General features: G+C 43.8%; 1 protein-coding gene across 1 annotated transcript in view; it reads right to left on the reverse strand.

Annotated features, from left to right (window-relative positions):
* kif26ab (kinesin family member 26Ab) overlaps positions 1-17664 on the reverse strand; it is a 68557-nt gene that overhangs the window by 21339 nt on the left and 29554 nt on the right. The window contains exon 4 of the mRNA XM_026151646.2: positions 10230-10429. Within this exon, the coding sequence (XP_026007431.2) occupies positions 10230-10429 (200 nt within the window). The remainder of the gene's footprint in view (positions 1-10229; positions 10430-17664) is intronic.

Below are 17664 nucleotides of genomic sequence, written 5' to 3' on the forward strand. Positions count from 1 at the left end.
GGACACTGAAATTAATGCCGAATATGGTTTTAAAAAAATGTAACTGTAGCACAAAAATATGCTATTTTATTTTACAGACGCTGCTAAAAAAAGGAAAAAAAGCTCCCACCTGGAGCTACGGGAACAGACATTCTCCTCTGTTCAGCATGGTTATCTTATCGTTCAGATTCAGATTCAGATGAGCATCTTTCCAAACCAAGATCTTTCCAGTAGTTTTGAAAAATGTGTTTCCTCACTCCTTTGGCAGCCCCAGGTACATTAAAATGGAAGAGAGAACTATCAGGCTTATCGGGCTGTCAGTTAAATCTTATCAATCCAAAGCTCTGAAGCTTTCAACTGACTGCGAGGCTGCTTTCTCCTGCTTGGCTGTTTTAATAGTATACTGAAGGTAGAGCTCCTCTGTGCTGTATTGGCTTACACAGCAGCAGTTTGCTGGAAGTGGCCAAACACCTCCAGGCTAAGATTTATAGACTTTCTATAAATCCTCAGAAATAGATAAACGAATCCCAGCAAAACCAGACAGCAATGAATGCAATGTCCAGTTAGCTGAGTGATACCCTGCACGGCACACTCCAAACCTATCGGACCGACGCTTTTCAGGAAAGCTCTTTGTTCCAACAAGGTGTTCAACAAGCCTTTTGTTCCTGCTTAGCGTCTGGCCTTGGACACAGAATATCAGATGGATCATTATTTGTGCGCTGACTGCTGACGGCCCAAGGCTGAGCATCTTCACTGCACCAATCTGCAGCCAATTAAGTAAGGCCAAAAGCATTCATGTAACATCTGTGGATACAATGCGTCATCACAGAAAAGAAAGGATTCCGCACAAAAACTGATGTCGCCTTTTTGCAATTGACTTGTCGCATTTGTATCATAATGTGGATTCAGGGAGGTTTCCTGTCAGAAGAAGAAAAAGAAGTGCAGCTTTCCGTAAATAAAATCCCAAATTCTTCCCGGAGGTTGTAAACCTGTTTTGTTGCAATCTCCTTAGAACTCTTTTCAACCGGTCTGTGGACTGAGCTGGAAAACAAGGGATTAGGGTATCCTCTGGAGAATTGCTTGAATAACAGGGGATCATTTGGAACACGGGGGAAGAAAGGGATTCTGAGTGGTAAATGGAGGGAAAAGCACTGTAGAGGTGAGGAAGGCGTTAAAAAATGAATTGGGGGGATAGTAAGTAAGAGAAAGCTGCAGAGGAAGCGTAAGGAAGGAAGGAAGAAAGACGGAGAGCGAGGGAGGGAGCAGCAGGCTGTAGAGCCAAGTCCTCTCTTCGATCAGTGGGCCTGGCTCTGTGCCAGTGAAGCGCTGTCCATGAGGAGGTAAATCATTTTCTGCCTGAGAAAGAAACAGGGGAAAAAATGATTGGTGGGGGTATGCCACAGCCATCTTGGAATTACTTTATTCCCAAAGATGGGAATTCCCAGTCGGCCAAAAATAAATGGAACAGTTGGCCCAGAAAGTGAAAAAACTCATCAATATTCAAGAAAACCTGGTTTGGTGATTCAGTACATGAGGGTAAACAACACAAATTTAAGAAGTGGCTTGTATCAGCGCAGATGTAAAAAGAACTTCTTTTTACTCTGATTTTGTTGAGAAAAAGAAGAAACTATGATTTGTCTGATTTGGCTCCTGTGCTTTTGGATGTCAGATCAAGAAGAACTGGCTCATGCCAGTAGACCCTCACTATCCCACTGCGGTACAGAGAAGGCGCTCTGTGCCATTGCCAATAAGGTTAAAGAGAGGTGGGAATATTTTTGGCAGACAAACACACAGGGTTTTTGTGTTTAACACGCTGAATATTAAGTATTGTGTCTCCAGACACCCTGCACAGTCACACACCCACTAATTCACCTCAACCCCGGAGTGAAAGGCCGCACAACTCTGTTGCCAAGCTAGGGTCTTAAGGAAGGCTTAAGATGAGCAAAGGAAGGAAAATGGTAGGGTATTGTTGCATTTACTTTCACTTTATTGTTCCTTGTAACATTGAGGATCAAGTCTTGCAAATATGGCCTTAACTAGCTTGAACACTGGGCCATGACGAGGTGAAGAAAGCACAGGCTTTAGCTCTGCAGGACATGTTTGTTAGTCATTTGGATAAATGAGCCAATTAAACTCCTTTGTGGAAATAACTGGAAATAACTGCATTGAAATTCAAAGGTCATCCAACAAAAATCTCTAACAATTGACTCTAAATTGTTTACAAGAGGTTTCCAAAAATGCAGCGTCAGTAAAATGCTCCGCTAATGTGTCAAAACTGGTTCATGCAGCAAAAGTAAAAGTCTTTGGAAGAACATTCACTTTTCAGCTGATGGGTGACAGATGATAATGAAGACATGTTCATCCCTGCTCCACCGACTGCAGTCTCCCCACCTCTGGCACTGCTGACAAAGATTAACAGCTGCTTTCATCTCTTCCAGAGCATTTTCTCTCTGCTCCTCAGACAGCGCTCCAGGTATTTTGCTATGCTCCTCTCCCAGGCTGCAGAGAATCTGGAATAACTCCACATTTTCACATGTTGAACTGCGATTCACCCGTCATCCCACCCACGTCTTGCCTTCAAAACATCAGGTAGGCTGTTGCACTCAGGGCACACAAACACAACTTTTGGAACACACATGAAGTTATCACTGACTGAGTGACGTTTCCTGTCTCGGAAATCGCTTCGGTGCTTTTTTAGAAGCAGGATATTTGATAGACAAGCAACAAATGAGGCCTGTTATCAGACAATTACGAGACAATTCCTCAATCAAATATTATGCCCCTGTAGCTTAATGCTGTCAGAGGGGAAACTAACGTGAGAGCGTGATAACTTTGGGAGGGACGGGCAACGGGGGAAAAAGTACTTCTGGATCACTTCTCCACTTCATTAATCATTTGCTGCCAGAGTAAGACACCTAGCTATTATTTATTTGCACTTTCCCACACAGAGGCTATCACAACAAACAGGCCCACAGGCTGATGAGAACATTTGGGAGTGATTAATCAGTGGGCGGCCTGGCGAGACAGAAAGCAGGGGGAGGGGAGGTCTTACATGTGTTTCCTAATCTTTCATCTATATTCTGGTCAACTGGTAACCCAACTAAAACCAGAAAAGGTCCAAATCAGGTGAAATGGGCAGTACTGTCATGAAAGACCACGTAAATCAAATGAAAAGTGGAGACCAATCTGAAAATAAAAGCAGGGAAAGCAAAGAAACCGCGTGGCTGAGAAAAGCCACCAAAATGCCAGCGACTGCAGCCACATTATTCAAATTAAGCAGTTTATCCTGTATCACATACTGATAAACTGAGTCACCGAAACACACACAGCTACACTTGCTGGTTCTCATAGAGCGTATGGGGAAAAGGGGATTTTAGCACACCACAGCTGGCTCTCATGCGCTGGGTCGTGAACCGATTATAGGCTATAATCCTCTCCATTCAAGACGACGTGCATGTAGAAAACAGTGACAGAAACACAGGGGAGATCAACCGTCCTCGCAGCTTTTAATTTGATACGGTGGTTTTGCACGTCCAAGCCGCTCGCTTGTCTCATACATAAGTGGACATGAAAAGGTGGGGCACAATATCCTTTACAATTACTCTTAATCTTCATAATTCTCCACTAAGAAGTAGACTGTGGAGCAAATAAAACATAGGCGATGTACTAGAAGGACCATTAGGCATCCATCCTGTTTTAATGTAGCTTATTTTGCATTAACTGCTGCAGACTATAGTGAAGCCAGAAGTTAATACTGAAAATGTCCTGATAATAAACTGTCAGCAATATTTTTCATGTTTAATTTTTCTTACAAGCCCCGTTGTTACTTGTTTTAAATTCCCCACAGCTACCATCAACCTATGTGAACCCTTTCAACCTCCTGGAGCCAAGCTACATATAGATGGAGATTAAAATAAAAAAGACAGTGTTATCGGAATGAAATGATTCAGCTACTAGGGCTGTGGGTAATGAGGGAAACCTGTCCTAACAATGCCCTTATCCTCAGTGGTAATCCGAGCTACATCCAGGGAAAGCTAGCGCCTCACAATTGACTTATCGAAGGACGGCGGGTGCAAGGTGGTGCTGTGCATATAATATTTATGTGTTTCACAACAAAATAAAGCTCTAGCACATGGGGAAGTCAACCTACAACCAGTGTTTAGGCAGATATTAGTTATTCATGTTGAATAGAAGTCTGTGGCGTGGCTGAGCATTGTGATGCCTGAGAAACCCCACTAGGAGCCTTCCTTGTTTCCTTGGATTCTGAGGCAAAAAAAGGCACTTGTGGGAGCTCATGAGGCCACGGGCGTCACTCTACAACTGCACACAATAGGTCATAAAATTCCTCAACATATATTCCCTGCCACCAGCTATTGCAGTTTACTCTCTCATTCCTCCATACTCTCACTCAGTGTCTCACACCCACAATGTTAAAGAGAAAGTGGTTGTAATGACAGAGATAATAGACTCCATTTGCATGACACTTTTCACTGAGGTGCACTAAAGAGGTTTAGATGGCATCCCTCAGCCCCTACAGGCACGATGCATAATATCCATTCAACAGGCTGAGGGTGAGAGAATTTAGTCTAACGCGATAACTAAATGCTAATGCGCTGATCACGGAGCCCAGTGGGCAGTTATCAGAAACATGCCGTTAAATGGGGAATGCTGGACGTGGGCAGGCAAACAGAGACGGAAATGGATTGATGCTGGGAGCGTGACCTCACCCTGCCCACGTGAAGCAATCGCACACAATTAAACCTTATTTATTGTCTCTGTCATCATCCTGAGTGACAAAAGAAGCCCAGTGTTAAGTGAGAAGCCTGCAGGACAGAGGTCTATGCTCCACATTTATTCATGTATGTTATCAATCTGTCAGGCGAGGATGGCAGCGCTTTCCCCTCTCCCCCAGGGCTTAGGACACGTGGACCCAGGGTGAGCACACAGACTTGAGTCAGCACTTCAGCTCTTTGTTTGTCACCCCCCTCCCACTTTAACTGCCCCCCTGCAGGCTATGTGAGTGGGCCAGACAGACTTCCTGACTCAGGGATTTATTTGGCATATTGGGGAGGGAAAAGGCATCAGGCTACCACGAAGGCAGGGACAAACCCTTTGCTTTTCTTTCAGTGGAGCTGTTTGCCATTTATAATGACAGGCACAAGTGACTCTGTGTTGCCCACCACACCACAGCACATCAGTCTGCTGCTGCAGGGGGCACAGCACTATCACACCATGTTATCATATCCCAGGGAAGACACAGATACCCAGAGAGTGAGAGGGAATCTGCAAATGCAAATCAGTACTTCTATTCATTTCTAATATCCACCGAGGCTGAACACGGTTTTCTCTATGTCAGTCTTTATATCAAAAGACAAATTTTCTGTTACCTGAGAACGATGGAGGATTATGAGTCAGAGTGGAGCGGCATTTTGCTTTTTGCGGGTGGATGAGAAGGTGGATGTGGGTAGTGAGATGTATCTACTCGACACAGATGCCCGAGGCTCCGAGGCCAGGCAGGATCTCCATCAACACCTCAGCCTTGACGGTGCCCGACAGGCCTTGGTTCACAGGTTCACACCTGGGTTTATCTACTGAGCCCCAGCCCTTTTGTGGCCTCAGCTGCCACTGGGTCCGCCGCTGCACAGAGGCAGCCATTAGTCCCATCAGCCAGATTATGGCAGGAAAATACCAGCTGGTGTTTTATCCAACAGTAAACAAAGACAAATACCAGAGAGCAGCTCAACCATCCCAGCTACCACCCACTCAATACTTCTGATGAGCCATTCGCTGCCCTGGGCATGTGTTGCTCAGATTCAACAGATTGATATGAATCAATTCTCATTTGTCAGACTCCGGAGACAGAGGTAGTATTAACATTTCAGCTCCACTGTGGCTACTTTCTCAAAATGGAGCCAAGGTTTCTACAGTATGTTACACATGCTATACATTCCACTCACACTCCTGCTCTCGTGGTGGAATCCATCTCGCTCTGGCTTGACAACAAAACCATTAGCCTCTCACCTCCAGGGATCAGACAGTCCAACTCCAACTGCACAAAACTGCACATTCCACAGAGCGGAAAAGAGCGTGTGCCACACAAAGAAAGATAAATTGAGAGGGGGAGAGTGAGAAAGAGAGAGAAAGGGGTGAGAGGGGAGGGGAAGAGAGAAAGAAAACAGGGCACCTCTCGCACACAAACACACACGAATATCAAATATCCAAGTGCGCTCAATGATGTCTGTGCACAAAATAGCTTACTTCACTCTCATGGTAGTGAATCCAATATTCTTCTCCACAGGTACAGGTCTCCTGCTCTTAGTGCTGTCAGAAAGGAGCATCAGCCCGAGCACACCGTCTGAATGACAACACTTATAAGGAGCTGCTACTGCCCCACTCTTTATCCTCCCTGCCATGTGGGCCAGATCAGCTGTGCTCGGTGCACCCCTCTGGTTCACATAATCTATCCTGCCTATTTGTCATTCACTGAGATCCCTGCTGTCGATCACAGCACAGCCAACCAAAGCCAGCAGTGAGCTACTTTGTCTGCTCTGAGCCTCTCTATACAACTGCATCACTGTCTCTTTTACAAGCAAAACGAATAGGCCGGCTCAGTTTCTCGCACAAACTCCAGAATAAACATAACTGGACACTGGCCTTCAGCAAGTCATCTGTTATTCAGAGCAAGAACAGCTACTTGTCACCCTGCTGCGCTTCCACTGTGCAGCATGTAGGACTCATTACTGAAGAGATGCTCTTCTTCTGACTAAATTATAGTCCAGTGGAGTAGAGAGGGCTGTTTCAACTTCCTGATTTCCAATCTTCACTTTTGAAAGAAAAATCAGTTACATTTTATTCCCACAAGCTAATGACTTGTTTCTATGGTTACTCAGAGCAGCCAGGGGATGAAGGGCAGAGTGAGCGTTCCTGACACAAAGGCACAGTCTTGTGTGTGTGTGCAGGAGAGCCGAGGCTAAATGGCCCTGCTGCCACAATTACAGGAGGATCCCTTCTGCACAATCACAGTCATTAGTGCACAAACACTCACCTGGGCAGCAACTATAGGCACCGGTGGATGACCATGAAACCACTTCCTCCTTCACATTCCAGCAAACAGCTGTCCGCCCAGCCCCTGCAAATCCCAACCTTTCAGCCTGCGTGCCACTTCTAAAGTCTGCATCCACCGACTGTCGTGTCTCTGAGGTCCTCTATACTGCTCTAGTCATTATCTCCTTGCATCTTAAGAGTGACTTCATTGTCCATCTCTGGGGTATGATAAGAGACGGTAGATGGACAAACTTAAACAGGGGCCCAACAACGTAAGATAACACTATCTCATACTGCTACACACAAAATTTGCCAGCTGATCAAAGTTGGCTGCAAACTGAGCAAGCATCCCCTCTCATCTCATGGGCCTGGTGTGTAATAAACACACTGCCACAATCAGCAGATGTTAATGGAAGAGAAAGATGGGGAGAAGGTTGTGCGAGGCAGCAGTTAGCCGCACCGTCTAGCCCCTGCTGTGAGCGTCGCCTGGTTTCATTACACAGCGGTGTGTCAATACACTAATCATATGCTCTGTCACAAGACAATCAGTGGTTAACGTGGTAGTCAGCTGAACACATGGCTCTAAATTCATTACCCCAAGTAACACACTGACGTAGCCAAACACACATAATGATATGCACACACACACACACCATCCAGTCAGAGTTTGACCCCTGACTCTTCCTGTCTCTCTGCAACTGTAAAGTCAGTCTAATTGCAAACTGGTCGTTACTGGCCCTGGGGTCATCTTTTGGTTTCAAGCTATTTCCTAAGATTACGAGAAACAGGAAGTGGGACAAAAGAACTGTTTTTGAGCTGGAATTTCACATAAGCCTGAAAGAAGCATTCATTAGATGATCAAAGACTTTTACTATTTTCTGCAAGTGGAAGAAAAAGAAGCATCAAGATAATATAAATGGCTGATGGACTTGGAATGGGAAGATTCAGAGAATAAAAGCTACACTTGGATTTTTTTTTTTGACTTGCATTTGTCTACATAGCCTGGAAGGCATCTCTGTAATGCTGTTGATCAAATAAATTCATGTGAACAAATGAGTCATTTGGTCTCTCCAAAATATACTAGAAATCTGAGGCAAAGCTGCTCTTAGAACAATCTAACCATAAAAATATCAAAGTTTACTTGTTGTAAAGTTGACACTATTAGAATAAATTAAAATAATAAAACATTGAAGGCACAATTAGTCAATTCACAGGCACAAATAATTCATCTAAGGAGATGCAAATGCTGTGTTGTTATCAAACCAGTGTTTTTACCAGACATATTTAAACTAAATGCTTCTTTAACTAGTTGAATGGTTGACTTGTTTTTCCGCTGCAAAATTAAACATTGTTAATCGCTTTTCTTTTCCTCTCACCAACAGCCTAGCGAGAACACCTAGACTCCGGCTAATTGCATTCTAATTAAAATTTCAGCTGTGAATGGAATAGTGTTAGTGAATGTCAGACAAGTGTCCAAGGAGCTGTTTCCACGCCACTGGGGTAAGAAAAAACTGCTGTTTGGTTATTCTGGTCTTACACCCTGGGCTCGAAGGATTTGCACGTGCATCTCACTAATTGTATCTACGGAGAACAAAAAAAGAATACTAATCAGATCTGAGTTTTCAATCATGTCTAAAACATGAGGGATGCTAATTTCATCTGCTTTTTTTTGCAGCTCCACTATCAGAGCAAATGGAAAATATTGTTGAATGACTCAATTTGTTTTGACTGTTTTACGTTTCAGACAACAATGATGTTTTTAAAAAATGAGCAACAACGATTTCACGATGATGTTGATGATGATCCCTGTTGCAGGGATAACAGCTGCAGAAGGTCAGGAAGTGGGTGTGCTTCAAATGGAGAACAGTGGATCTCCTCCACCCTATTTTTTTCTATCTGCAGAACCCAATGCTGTTTGAGGTTGGCCTATCATTATCGTATTTCTGCGAGCCAAGTCAAACAAAACATTCTTGGCAGCAAATTATCTTTTGGATAAAATAAAAGGTGGTGGTGGAGCGCACTCTCTACACCCCGTGTGCTCCACCAGGCCCTGTTGCAGGGAAAAGAACAAGTCCACCTTCCTCTTTTTTCCTGTCCACACTGAATGGCTAGATGCAGCTCTTTATGCTTATCTTTTTCTTTTAGCTCAAGTCCAAAGAAAACATGAGCGTTAATAAATCAATGTCAGGAATTTAACCTGTCTAGCAGAAGGTCATGCCTCACTGTTGTTTAAACCTCGTGCTCCTGCGACAGGAAGCAAGATACACAGGAAGTTACATATTAGGTGGAGGATTTGGAACATCCCCTTAGTCAAAGGAAAGACCTCATGGTCCCACTGATATACTTGGACCCTGTAAAAGCTGGCAACACAAACTCCATTTGGGATGCTTGAAGAAAAGCTAAGCCACATACTGATCCCCCATGGGCTTCCTGTCACACTCCACAAGCCCCTTCACCGGTTTTCTCTGTCTCCTGTGGTGCAGAGCGTCAATGGTCCTATGCATCATTCTTAGCCAGCTTCCCTTTCAGAAACGCTCATTACAACACAGCACTTTTTGGAGAGATGAGGCAGGGAATGTATGCACTGGCCTGCCAGGGAATCTGTCATTGACAATATTTCCCCAACCATGCACCCGCACAGAGAGGGTGAAGTCTTCTCCAGGGCAACGACAATACCAAAGCCAAGCAATGCTTTAAAAACAGGCTTCTTCAGCCTTGGATACACAGGGACCAAAATGCTTTTACAAAAAATGCATCCTGCGCTACACCTGTGGGAGCATCCAGTAAGTCTATGGCTGGAAAATTGCAAGATCCGTTTAAATTGGCGAGGCAAAACAAAGAAAAAAATAACTAAACATAAAATACCTCAGGACAATAGCTAGCTTTAACCTAAACCCCTTTCGTGAGACACTCCTTCCTCATATCGAATTATGCAATTCTGTTTTCTATTCATGGGCACTGGTGCCTGCAACTAAAAGGTTCATTTAGTTCCATGATGTGTATCCCAAGGCATGCTATAATTCAAGCATGGCAAGAACAACATCTACAGTGAATAAGTGCCCCACATGGAGGTTAAAACCATGAGACCACGCGAGTCTGTGCATATCTCCTCTTCAACTCACTGAAGACTGAATGCATGCGGGTGTGTATGCAAACACATTTCAATTAACCATGCAGTGACTTGACAGCATGGGGGAGGTGCTTACCTAATGAAGAAGGAGGCTGCTGCAGATGAGGAAGGAGACGCGGTGGTTGATGTACTGGTAACGGGCGCTGGGAGTCCCGCTTGACTGGAGCTCCTCAGTCTGCAGGGCGTCAGGGTGCTGCCGCTGGTGCTGGTCATGGTGGTGACAGGGGCCTCCAAGGCTGTGACATCCCTGTCTGAATTTCCCATCAACCCATGGGCCTGTGTACACACAGATACAGAGATAAGACCACAACCGCCACTTAATGGTTTTACCACTCCAGCTCACCTTCCTTCCACTTTATTTGCTCCCCCTCTGCCACAGATGGATGGGCAGCTGCTGCAGCCAGTACCAGTTAGTGGGAGTCAGCAATATCCAAAGATAGCTCCCCACAGAACAGCAAGGATGCGGGACCATTCATTGATTCTGGCAACACTTACAAGGTTCCTCTGGCTGCAGCCTACTGTAATTAAGTGGTAACCCACATTTAATTAGTAATTAAATCACTAGCGATTTACCTCACTTTGCTCCTGATTATATCTATACCTGCAAGTTTAGCACTTTACTCCTCAGGAATGAAGAACGTTTCATCCTGCAGACTCAGTAAAGCTATCTCAGAGAGTTTCACAGGGAGTAACAACAGGTGGTGTACAGGTGGCATTTGTTCCATAGCTTAAATGTTTATGAGGCATGTGAGCTGTGCTTAAATGGCACACCTTACCCTGGAAACGAAAAGGACAAAACTGAGACATGCCGCATCTCTTTCAACCCTTCGGCTTTGACAACTCATGCCAAATCTATGAATGAACTCCTTTAAGGATAGACCTGTGTGTCTTCATATTTTTTTTAATTATTTTCTGCAGCAAGACATTCTGCATTAAAACCAGTTCCACAAGTTTAAGTTGTGTCTGCAGCGTAATAAATTAACAATAGATTGAAGAAGTTCTGACGAGATTTTTGTGAAAACTGTTGCAACATAAAGCTGTGAAAAATAACATTAACTATATCTAATGGCACTGCCGTTGGTTTATTGTGTATGAAAAAGGCTTCTCGCAGAGTTTGAGATGCATCATGTAACAAAAATTAAATACATGCAGTATTACCTTTTAGCTCTCAGAACTCAGGTTTTAAGTTCATTTTTAAAGTTGAGGGGAATACTGCAGGATTTTTGGAAAGCTGGACCACAGAAAGGGTGAGCAAGAGCTCCATCTTCAGTGATCCACTTCTTTTGGTTACACCAAGCCATGGCGTGCAGAGAGCTAATTATGCAAGTCAAAAGCTGACTCTGAGACGACACTGGAGCTGGAGTCACCATGCAGACAAAAGGTTAATCCCCACTGAAGCCTCACGTTTATCCTAGCTGACGAGAACCCATTCTCTGAGGTTTTAGCATCAGAAATTAAAGAAAGGCTGAAGCTATTCAAAAAAACATTTATAAAACTGACACACGACACTTTGTAATCAGCACTGACCTTGAATTCAGCCCAACACAGGGCAGCAGCCTCAGTGCCATTTGACAGGAAGTGTATTATAAACACAGTTCAGGCCCTCTGCATATTTACCACATTGGGGTTTGCCCTAGACTCATGTTTGGCAACAAAAATAACACCCCTTACAATCTTTTTTATAAAGTGTGTGGCCTTCCACCATTTGCCATTTGTCTACACACACTGACAGCTGCACTATTTATATGCCAAGCCTGACATGAGAATGCCATACATCAGGATGTGAGGACATAGTTACATTCATATATGACAGGCTTGGTTCTTGCTTGGACTCCTGCTACTGTTAGCTTTACACGCAGCTTTACAGCACATTGTACACGCAGTACAATGTGCTGCTATATTAAAGCAGGGCTGCATTATCTTTTCCTGGAAACGCTCCACTGACCATTTGTCAAACAGTAGCCTTGTGGTGTTTGGTCTTCATGAATTCCCACTTTCCCTTTTCTTCCTTTTGAGCTTGTTATCAGATCTTAGAGTCATAGCCTTGCTTTAAAGGTCTACTTTTGCTCTCTTGGGGCTTCATCATAGAAGCTAAGTCAGATATCAAGCTGTGCATTCCAAAGTTTTGACTTTAAAAGCATGAAAAACCAGGCAGCACACTGAAAGCAAACCACAGTAGTAGGCCGCGCACTATGCTGGTGTTAGCTTGGTGCATACCAGCGAAGCAGACCTGCTGCACTTTGTCATGTATGACTAGGGCACTTCACGCACAGCCATACAGGAAGCAGATGTGTACAGCCTATCAAATCTGTCACTGACTGAGTAGGTGCAGTGCCGGTTTAAAAATCAAGTAGCAGACAGTTTCAGGAGCACACAAGACAGCTGGTCACAGGTGGGGTTTCAGCGTGTCCTTGAAATGGACATGTACATTCATACACACACACTCAAGCTTAGCACAGTGCCTTTCAAATAGTATTCCCCTCAGTATTAAAACTGAGGACTTAAGCTCCACAGCCAAGCTGCTCTCTGTAGCCTTGGACCTGCACTTTCCCTGATTCTGGCTGAAAAGTACAATCTATCCCCTGGTCAAGTAATTAGGCTGTGTCACTGGAGCCATGTGTGTTCAGCCGTTTGCACCCAAAGTCAGTAATGAGCTGGCCTTACACCCTTTAACCCCTAGCCCTCCCTGATCCTTTTGCCTTGGAAAGAAAAGGAAGAAAAAGGAGGGGGGGAAACGAGACAAAGCAAGTAACCATAATGGAAAAAAGTGAATCACATAAGTGAAAAGGGTTTGGGAGAATGCTTCCTATGAAATGTGAAGTGAGCAGAGTAGGACAGCTCTTTTTCCACCCTAGACTACCAGGACTCCTCTGTGACCTTTGATCCCAGGAGTCAACAGACGATTACTGCTGAGGCGAAATAGGCCTTGCGTTAATCTGGCTTTCGTGCCTGGCTGGCTTCTGTAACCACCAGAAACCAACTGAGGCGAAAGCTGAGTTCCTACCATGTAGGACTAACATACCTTCTCATTTAGTGCCGGTATAATTAAAAGTTCTCTAGTGTCTTTCAGAAAATATAGTGTAACAGCACAGCATTCAAATTCTTTCCTAATCTGTGAAGAGTGGGGATTTCCTTCCCCTTCATTTCTGCATCATTTTCTTCTCTTGTCATTCTCTCATTCTGTGGCGCATTGCCATCAGAGCCCAGCTGCACCGAAGCAGCCGAAGCCAAGATCATCTGCTGGGCTTCAAATTGGTGGCAACGGAGCACACCGTGGCAGCAGGCAACCACCGGGCCAACAACGGAAACCCTCATGAGTCAAGAACACTTGGTTTTTGCAGATTAGTGTACATGTGGTTGTGGATTTAAATGAGCAAAGGGAAGAAATGCAGATTTGGATCAATCAATTTTTGCTGTTAGCAGCAGCAGCATCACACTCCTAGTAATGTGATTTCACGGATTACCTTAACTACTTAAAGATCTTTATTCAAACTGCCAATAACAGCAGGGATTACATGAGCAACTGTGAAGCTGGAGCATGTCAACTTTGGTTTTTGCATCCGACTCTTAGACTTGCAATAGACTGTTTCAGAAAATGCACATGTTTCTCATTCGCCCAATTCGAGGCAGCTACATTCAGTGGAACCGCTGCCAGCCAATTATAAAGATGGAGCCACATAGTTTTCAATTCAATAGACAACCACAAACATAGCTTCAGATGTTAACCAGAGCCTTTTCCCAAATGGGAGTGTCAAGGTGCTCTATAATGGTCTGTGTGTGGGAGTGCCTCAGGCTTGACACTTTCTGAAGAATTTCTGTCTAACACACACAGTCCATCTCTGCTTCTTGCACGCTTTCCTCACAAAGAAACTAAGAAGAAATCATGAATTAAAGCTTGTGCCTTTCGGCACTGTGTAACCTCCAATCCTCGAGAGTGTGTGTGGGTTTTTGTCATTCTAAAGGATCTGGTTTTAATGAAAGAACCCAGCTTGAGAAAATAACACCATTTCTTCTGTGTTTGTAACTTAATGTCCTGAAGGGACATTTCTCTCTGTCCAGGGAAGGCTTCAGCCACAGCTACAGAAACCGAGCAACTCATCCTGGCTCCACGGGCCGCTAATTGCTTTTAGACACATAGATGGAGAACACAAGTCTGCCTCTCCCTTCAGTGCCAGGCTGTTTGATTTGCCCTAGATTGCGTACATGCAGTTAAAAGCTTTTGATGGCCTCCCATAAACCATCTCTACAGGCACTTGTTGACATTAAGGGGAGGATTGAAAATCTGTCTTTAATTTTTCAAGCAGGAAGAAGGAATAACACTGCCAAGACCTGCAGTAGACTGCAGTTATCAGCGCAGCTAAAACAGAAATGGCACGATTTACAGCTTATGAAGCAGATGGAAAATATTAAAGTACAAGGACGAGATCAACCCTGGGCACGCATGCCACAGTTGGCACGAAGGGTTAACTGATGGCATGACCATAGCTGGACTGGCCACCGATGATTTTTTTATTTTTATTTTTAGTAATGGTATAAACAATGAAAGTTGGTGGATTGGCCAGATGCTGGCAGATGTGTAAAAATAACTGTTTGGTGATGGCTGCCACAAGAGGCCAGGTGGATGAGGGAAAGGTGAGGCAGGAGGAGCAGAGACCTGAGGTGGCCGCTGGTCCGAGTGTCAGGTGAACTGAACTTCAGGTAAGAAGTTCAGGGGTGGCTGTAGCTTAGGTGGCAGAGCAGGTCAGCCACTAATCAGAAGGTCGGTGGTTCGATCCCAGGCTGCCTCCTGGCTGCATGCCAAATATCCTTGGGCAAGATACTAACCCCGTGTTTGCCTACTGGTGGTGGTCAGAGGGCCCGGTGGCGCCAGTGTCCGGCAGCCTCGCCTCTGTCAGTGGGCCCCAGGGCAGCTGTGGCTACAATGTAGCTTGCCATCGCCTGTGTGTGAATGGGTGAATGACTGAATGTAGTGTGAAGCGCTTTGGGGTCCTTAGGGACTAGAAAAGCGCTATACAAATGCAGGCCATTTACCAAGTTATGACCTGCAGTCTCTCTGGGTCAGATATGAACCAAGTTTAGGTGGAGTTTATTTTCGTTGTGCTGACTTTTTACAGTCAGTTACAATAACTCTGCGTACTAGCTAGCATGACGGAGTTTCTATTAGAGATGGCACGATACCACTTTTTTATGTCCGATACCGATACCGATATCATAAATTTGGATATCTGCCGATACCGATATGAATCCGATATAGTGTTTTTTAATCAACAAAACTGTTTTTTATATCTTGCTGCATTTTGTATAAGTTCATACTCAAGTTTAAAACAACAACTACACTAAAGCTATTCTGTTATACCTGTATGCAAAAAAAAATATTTCATAGTTCAGCAATACTGATCAATCTAATAAACTTAAACCTACACCATCCTCCCTATTCTGGTATTTTAAAGAGTACTTAGCATAAATATTAAGCAACCTAACTAATAGGGTTCCAACTCCTAGCAACAACAAAAATAAATAAATAAAAAATAGGGAACCACCCCTCACGCTCCACCTCATGATGCTTAATCGACGTAATCAACCTTAATTTGATGCAGTGTAAAAAAAAAATGCACAGAAATCAATTATTTTTCAAGAAATATTAAATAGATTCAACATCTTTCTTCAACAGAATTGCAGACTGCACAGATGGTACCTTCCCAAAGGAAAAAGTACTATAGCTTACTAGGGTATATATATATATATATATATATATATATATATATATATATATATATATATATATATATATTAGACTTAATAGTTACTATATACAGTAATTGACTTCTATTCATTTTACATCAAATTAAAACTTTGGGTGTCAGATAATTATTTATTAAAAGCTAGACATTTTAAATGAGAATAAGAAAGAAAAGTATGTCTTTGTGCCCCCTTTTCCCTGTTAATGCCCTATCAGCCCCCCTGGCTAAACTTTGCTAGATCCGCCCCTGCACAGTTACCAGCCGTCAGCTACGTAGAAAAAGATCCTGGAGTAGAAAGTAATATTAAATAAATTCTAACAACAGCTGATCAAGCTTAAACGTGCTGCTGTTGTTCAGCCGCTGGTTTCCTCTTTCTGGTGCAAAGTGGGCCAAAAGCAAACTAGAGACACGGACTCGCGACAGAAAAGCCGATCAGCTGATCGTTAAGCAGTTTCATGATTGAAGTAGCAGCAAGAAGAGGCAGTCCTTTGTTAAGCTTAACGCAGGAATGCTTTACAAACATTCAGAGATGGACTTACACACTTGCTTTACTTCTCTCGGGATAACTTTGTCGGAGATGAAATGCCGGGTTGCTAGCGAAGCTCCAAATGCTATCCAGACCACCGACAGGTCCCGCATGCCACAGCCGCTCTATCACGTGATGCATACTGCTCCGACGTGCTAACTTCTGAGGTGAGTTACGGCGTGTTGCAAGTTTTGTGAGGTGCTTTCGTGATATTTAATGGATCGGATTACATTTTTTATTTTTCTCCGATATCCGATCCAGTAATTTAGGTCAGTATCGGACCGATACCGATACTAATATCGGATCGGTCCATCTCTAGTTTCTATACAGCTGGGTGGGTGCTTTGATGTTACTGATAGTGAACTTTATTTTATTCATAAGGTTCGTTAGTCGAGTTGCCAACCGTGCCGTAAAAAACAGAATCGTCCCGCATTCAGAGAAAACATCACGTGTTTGGTTTTGAGCTGAAAAGGAACACAGTTTGTCCTGGACTTCAGCTACAATGAAAAAGACACAAAGCTGGAGTTATTCTGCATCTTTACGCTGTCAGCTGCCTCTTCTTCTCTCATTCAATCATGAAACTGATCAATGATCAGCTGATCGGTATTTCTGAGCAAGTCCCGTCTCTCCTTTGTTTATCGCCCACTTTGCGCCAGAAAGAGGAAACCAGCGGATGTCGCGCTAAACAACAGCAGCGCGTTTAAGCTTGATCATTAGAATTTATTTAATATTAATTTCTAGTATCAGCTGATGTTTGCTGGAGCCACAGCTGTAAAAGCTGCTGGTCATGATATCGGTTTGTATCAAGGGCATAGATTTGGCATGGACGGAAGGGACATGTCCCCACCAATAATTTGATCTCTTTGAGTAAAGAAAAACAAACCCGACAGAAAGAAAAAAACGATCTGTCAACGTCTCATTCCCTAGCTGTGAAGAAAGAGTTAAATTACGTTCCATACTGGAGTCCTACATCATGTGACAAATATGGCCAATGTGATTGGTTGTGCCTTTCAAGGAGCTCTGTTTAGTTTTAGCAGCGGCCGGTGTTCCAGATCAACTGGCGTTTAGATCAACTGGCGTTGGTCGAACAGATGTGTGTCAGTCTTGCGTTTCAGGAGCTCCTACCGACAAACCAGCAAAAAAACGCCAAATGTGTCATCTGTGACACTTGTGAGGTTGTCTCAAACACACTCCGTCAGTCTTGATGCTGTTGAACAACAAAATGTTTAAAAATGTGGCGAGTT

Source organism: Astatotilapia calliptera, chromosome 19, assembly GCF_964374335.1.
Source record: "Astatotilapia calliptera chromosome 19, fAstCal68.1, whole genome shotgun sequence".
In the NCBI taxonomy this organism is placed as follows: Eukaryota; Metazoa; Chordata; class Actinopteri; order Cichliformes; family Cichlidae; genus Astatotilapia; species Astatotilapia calliptera.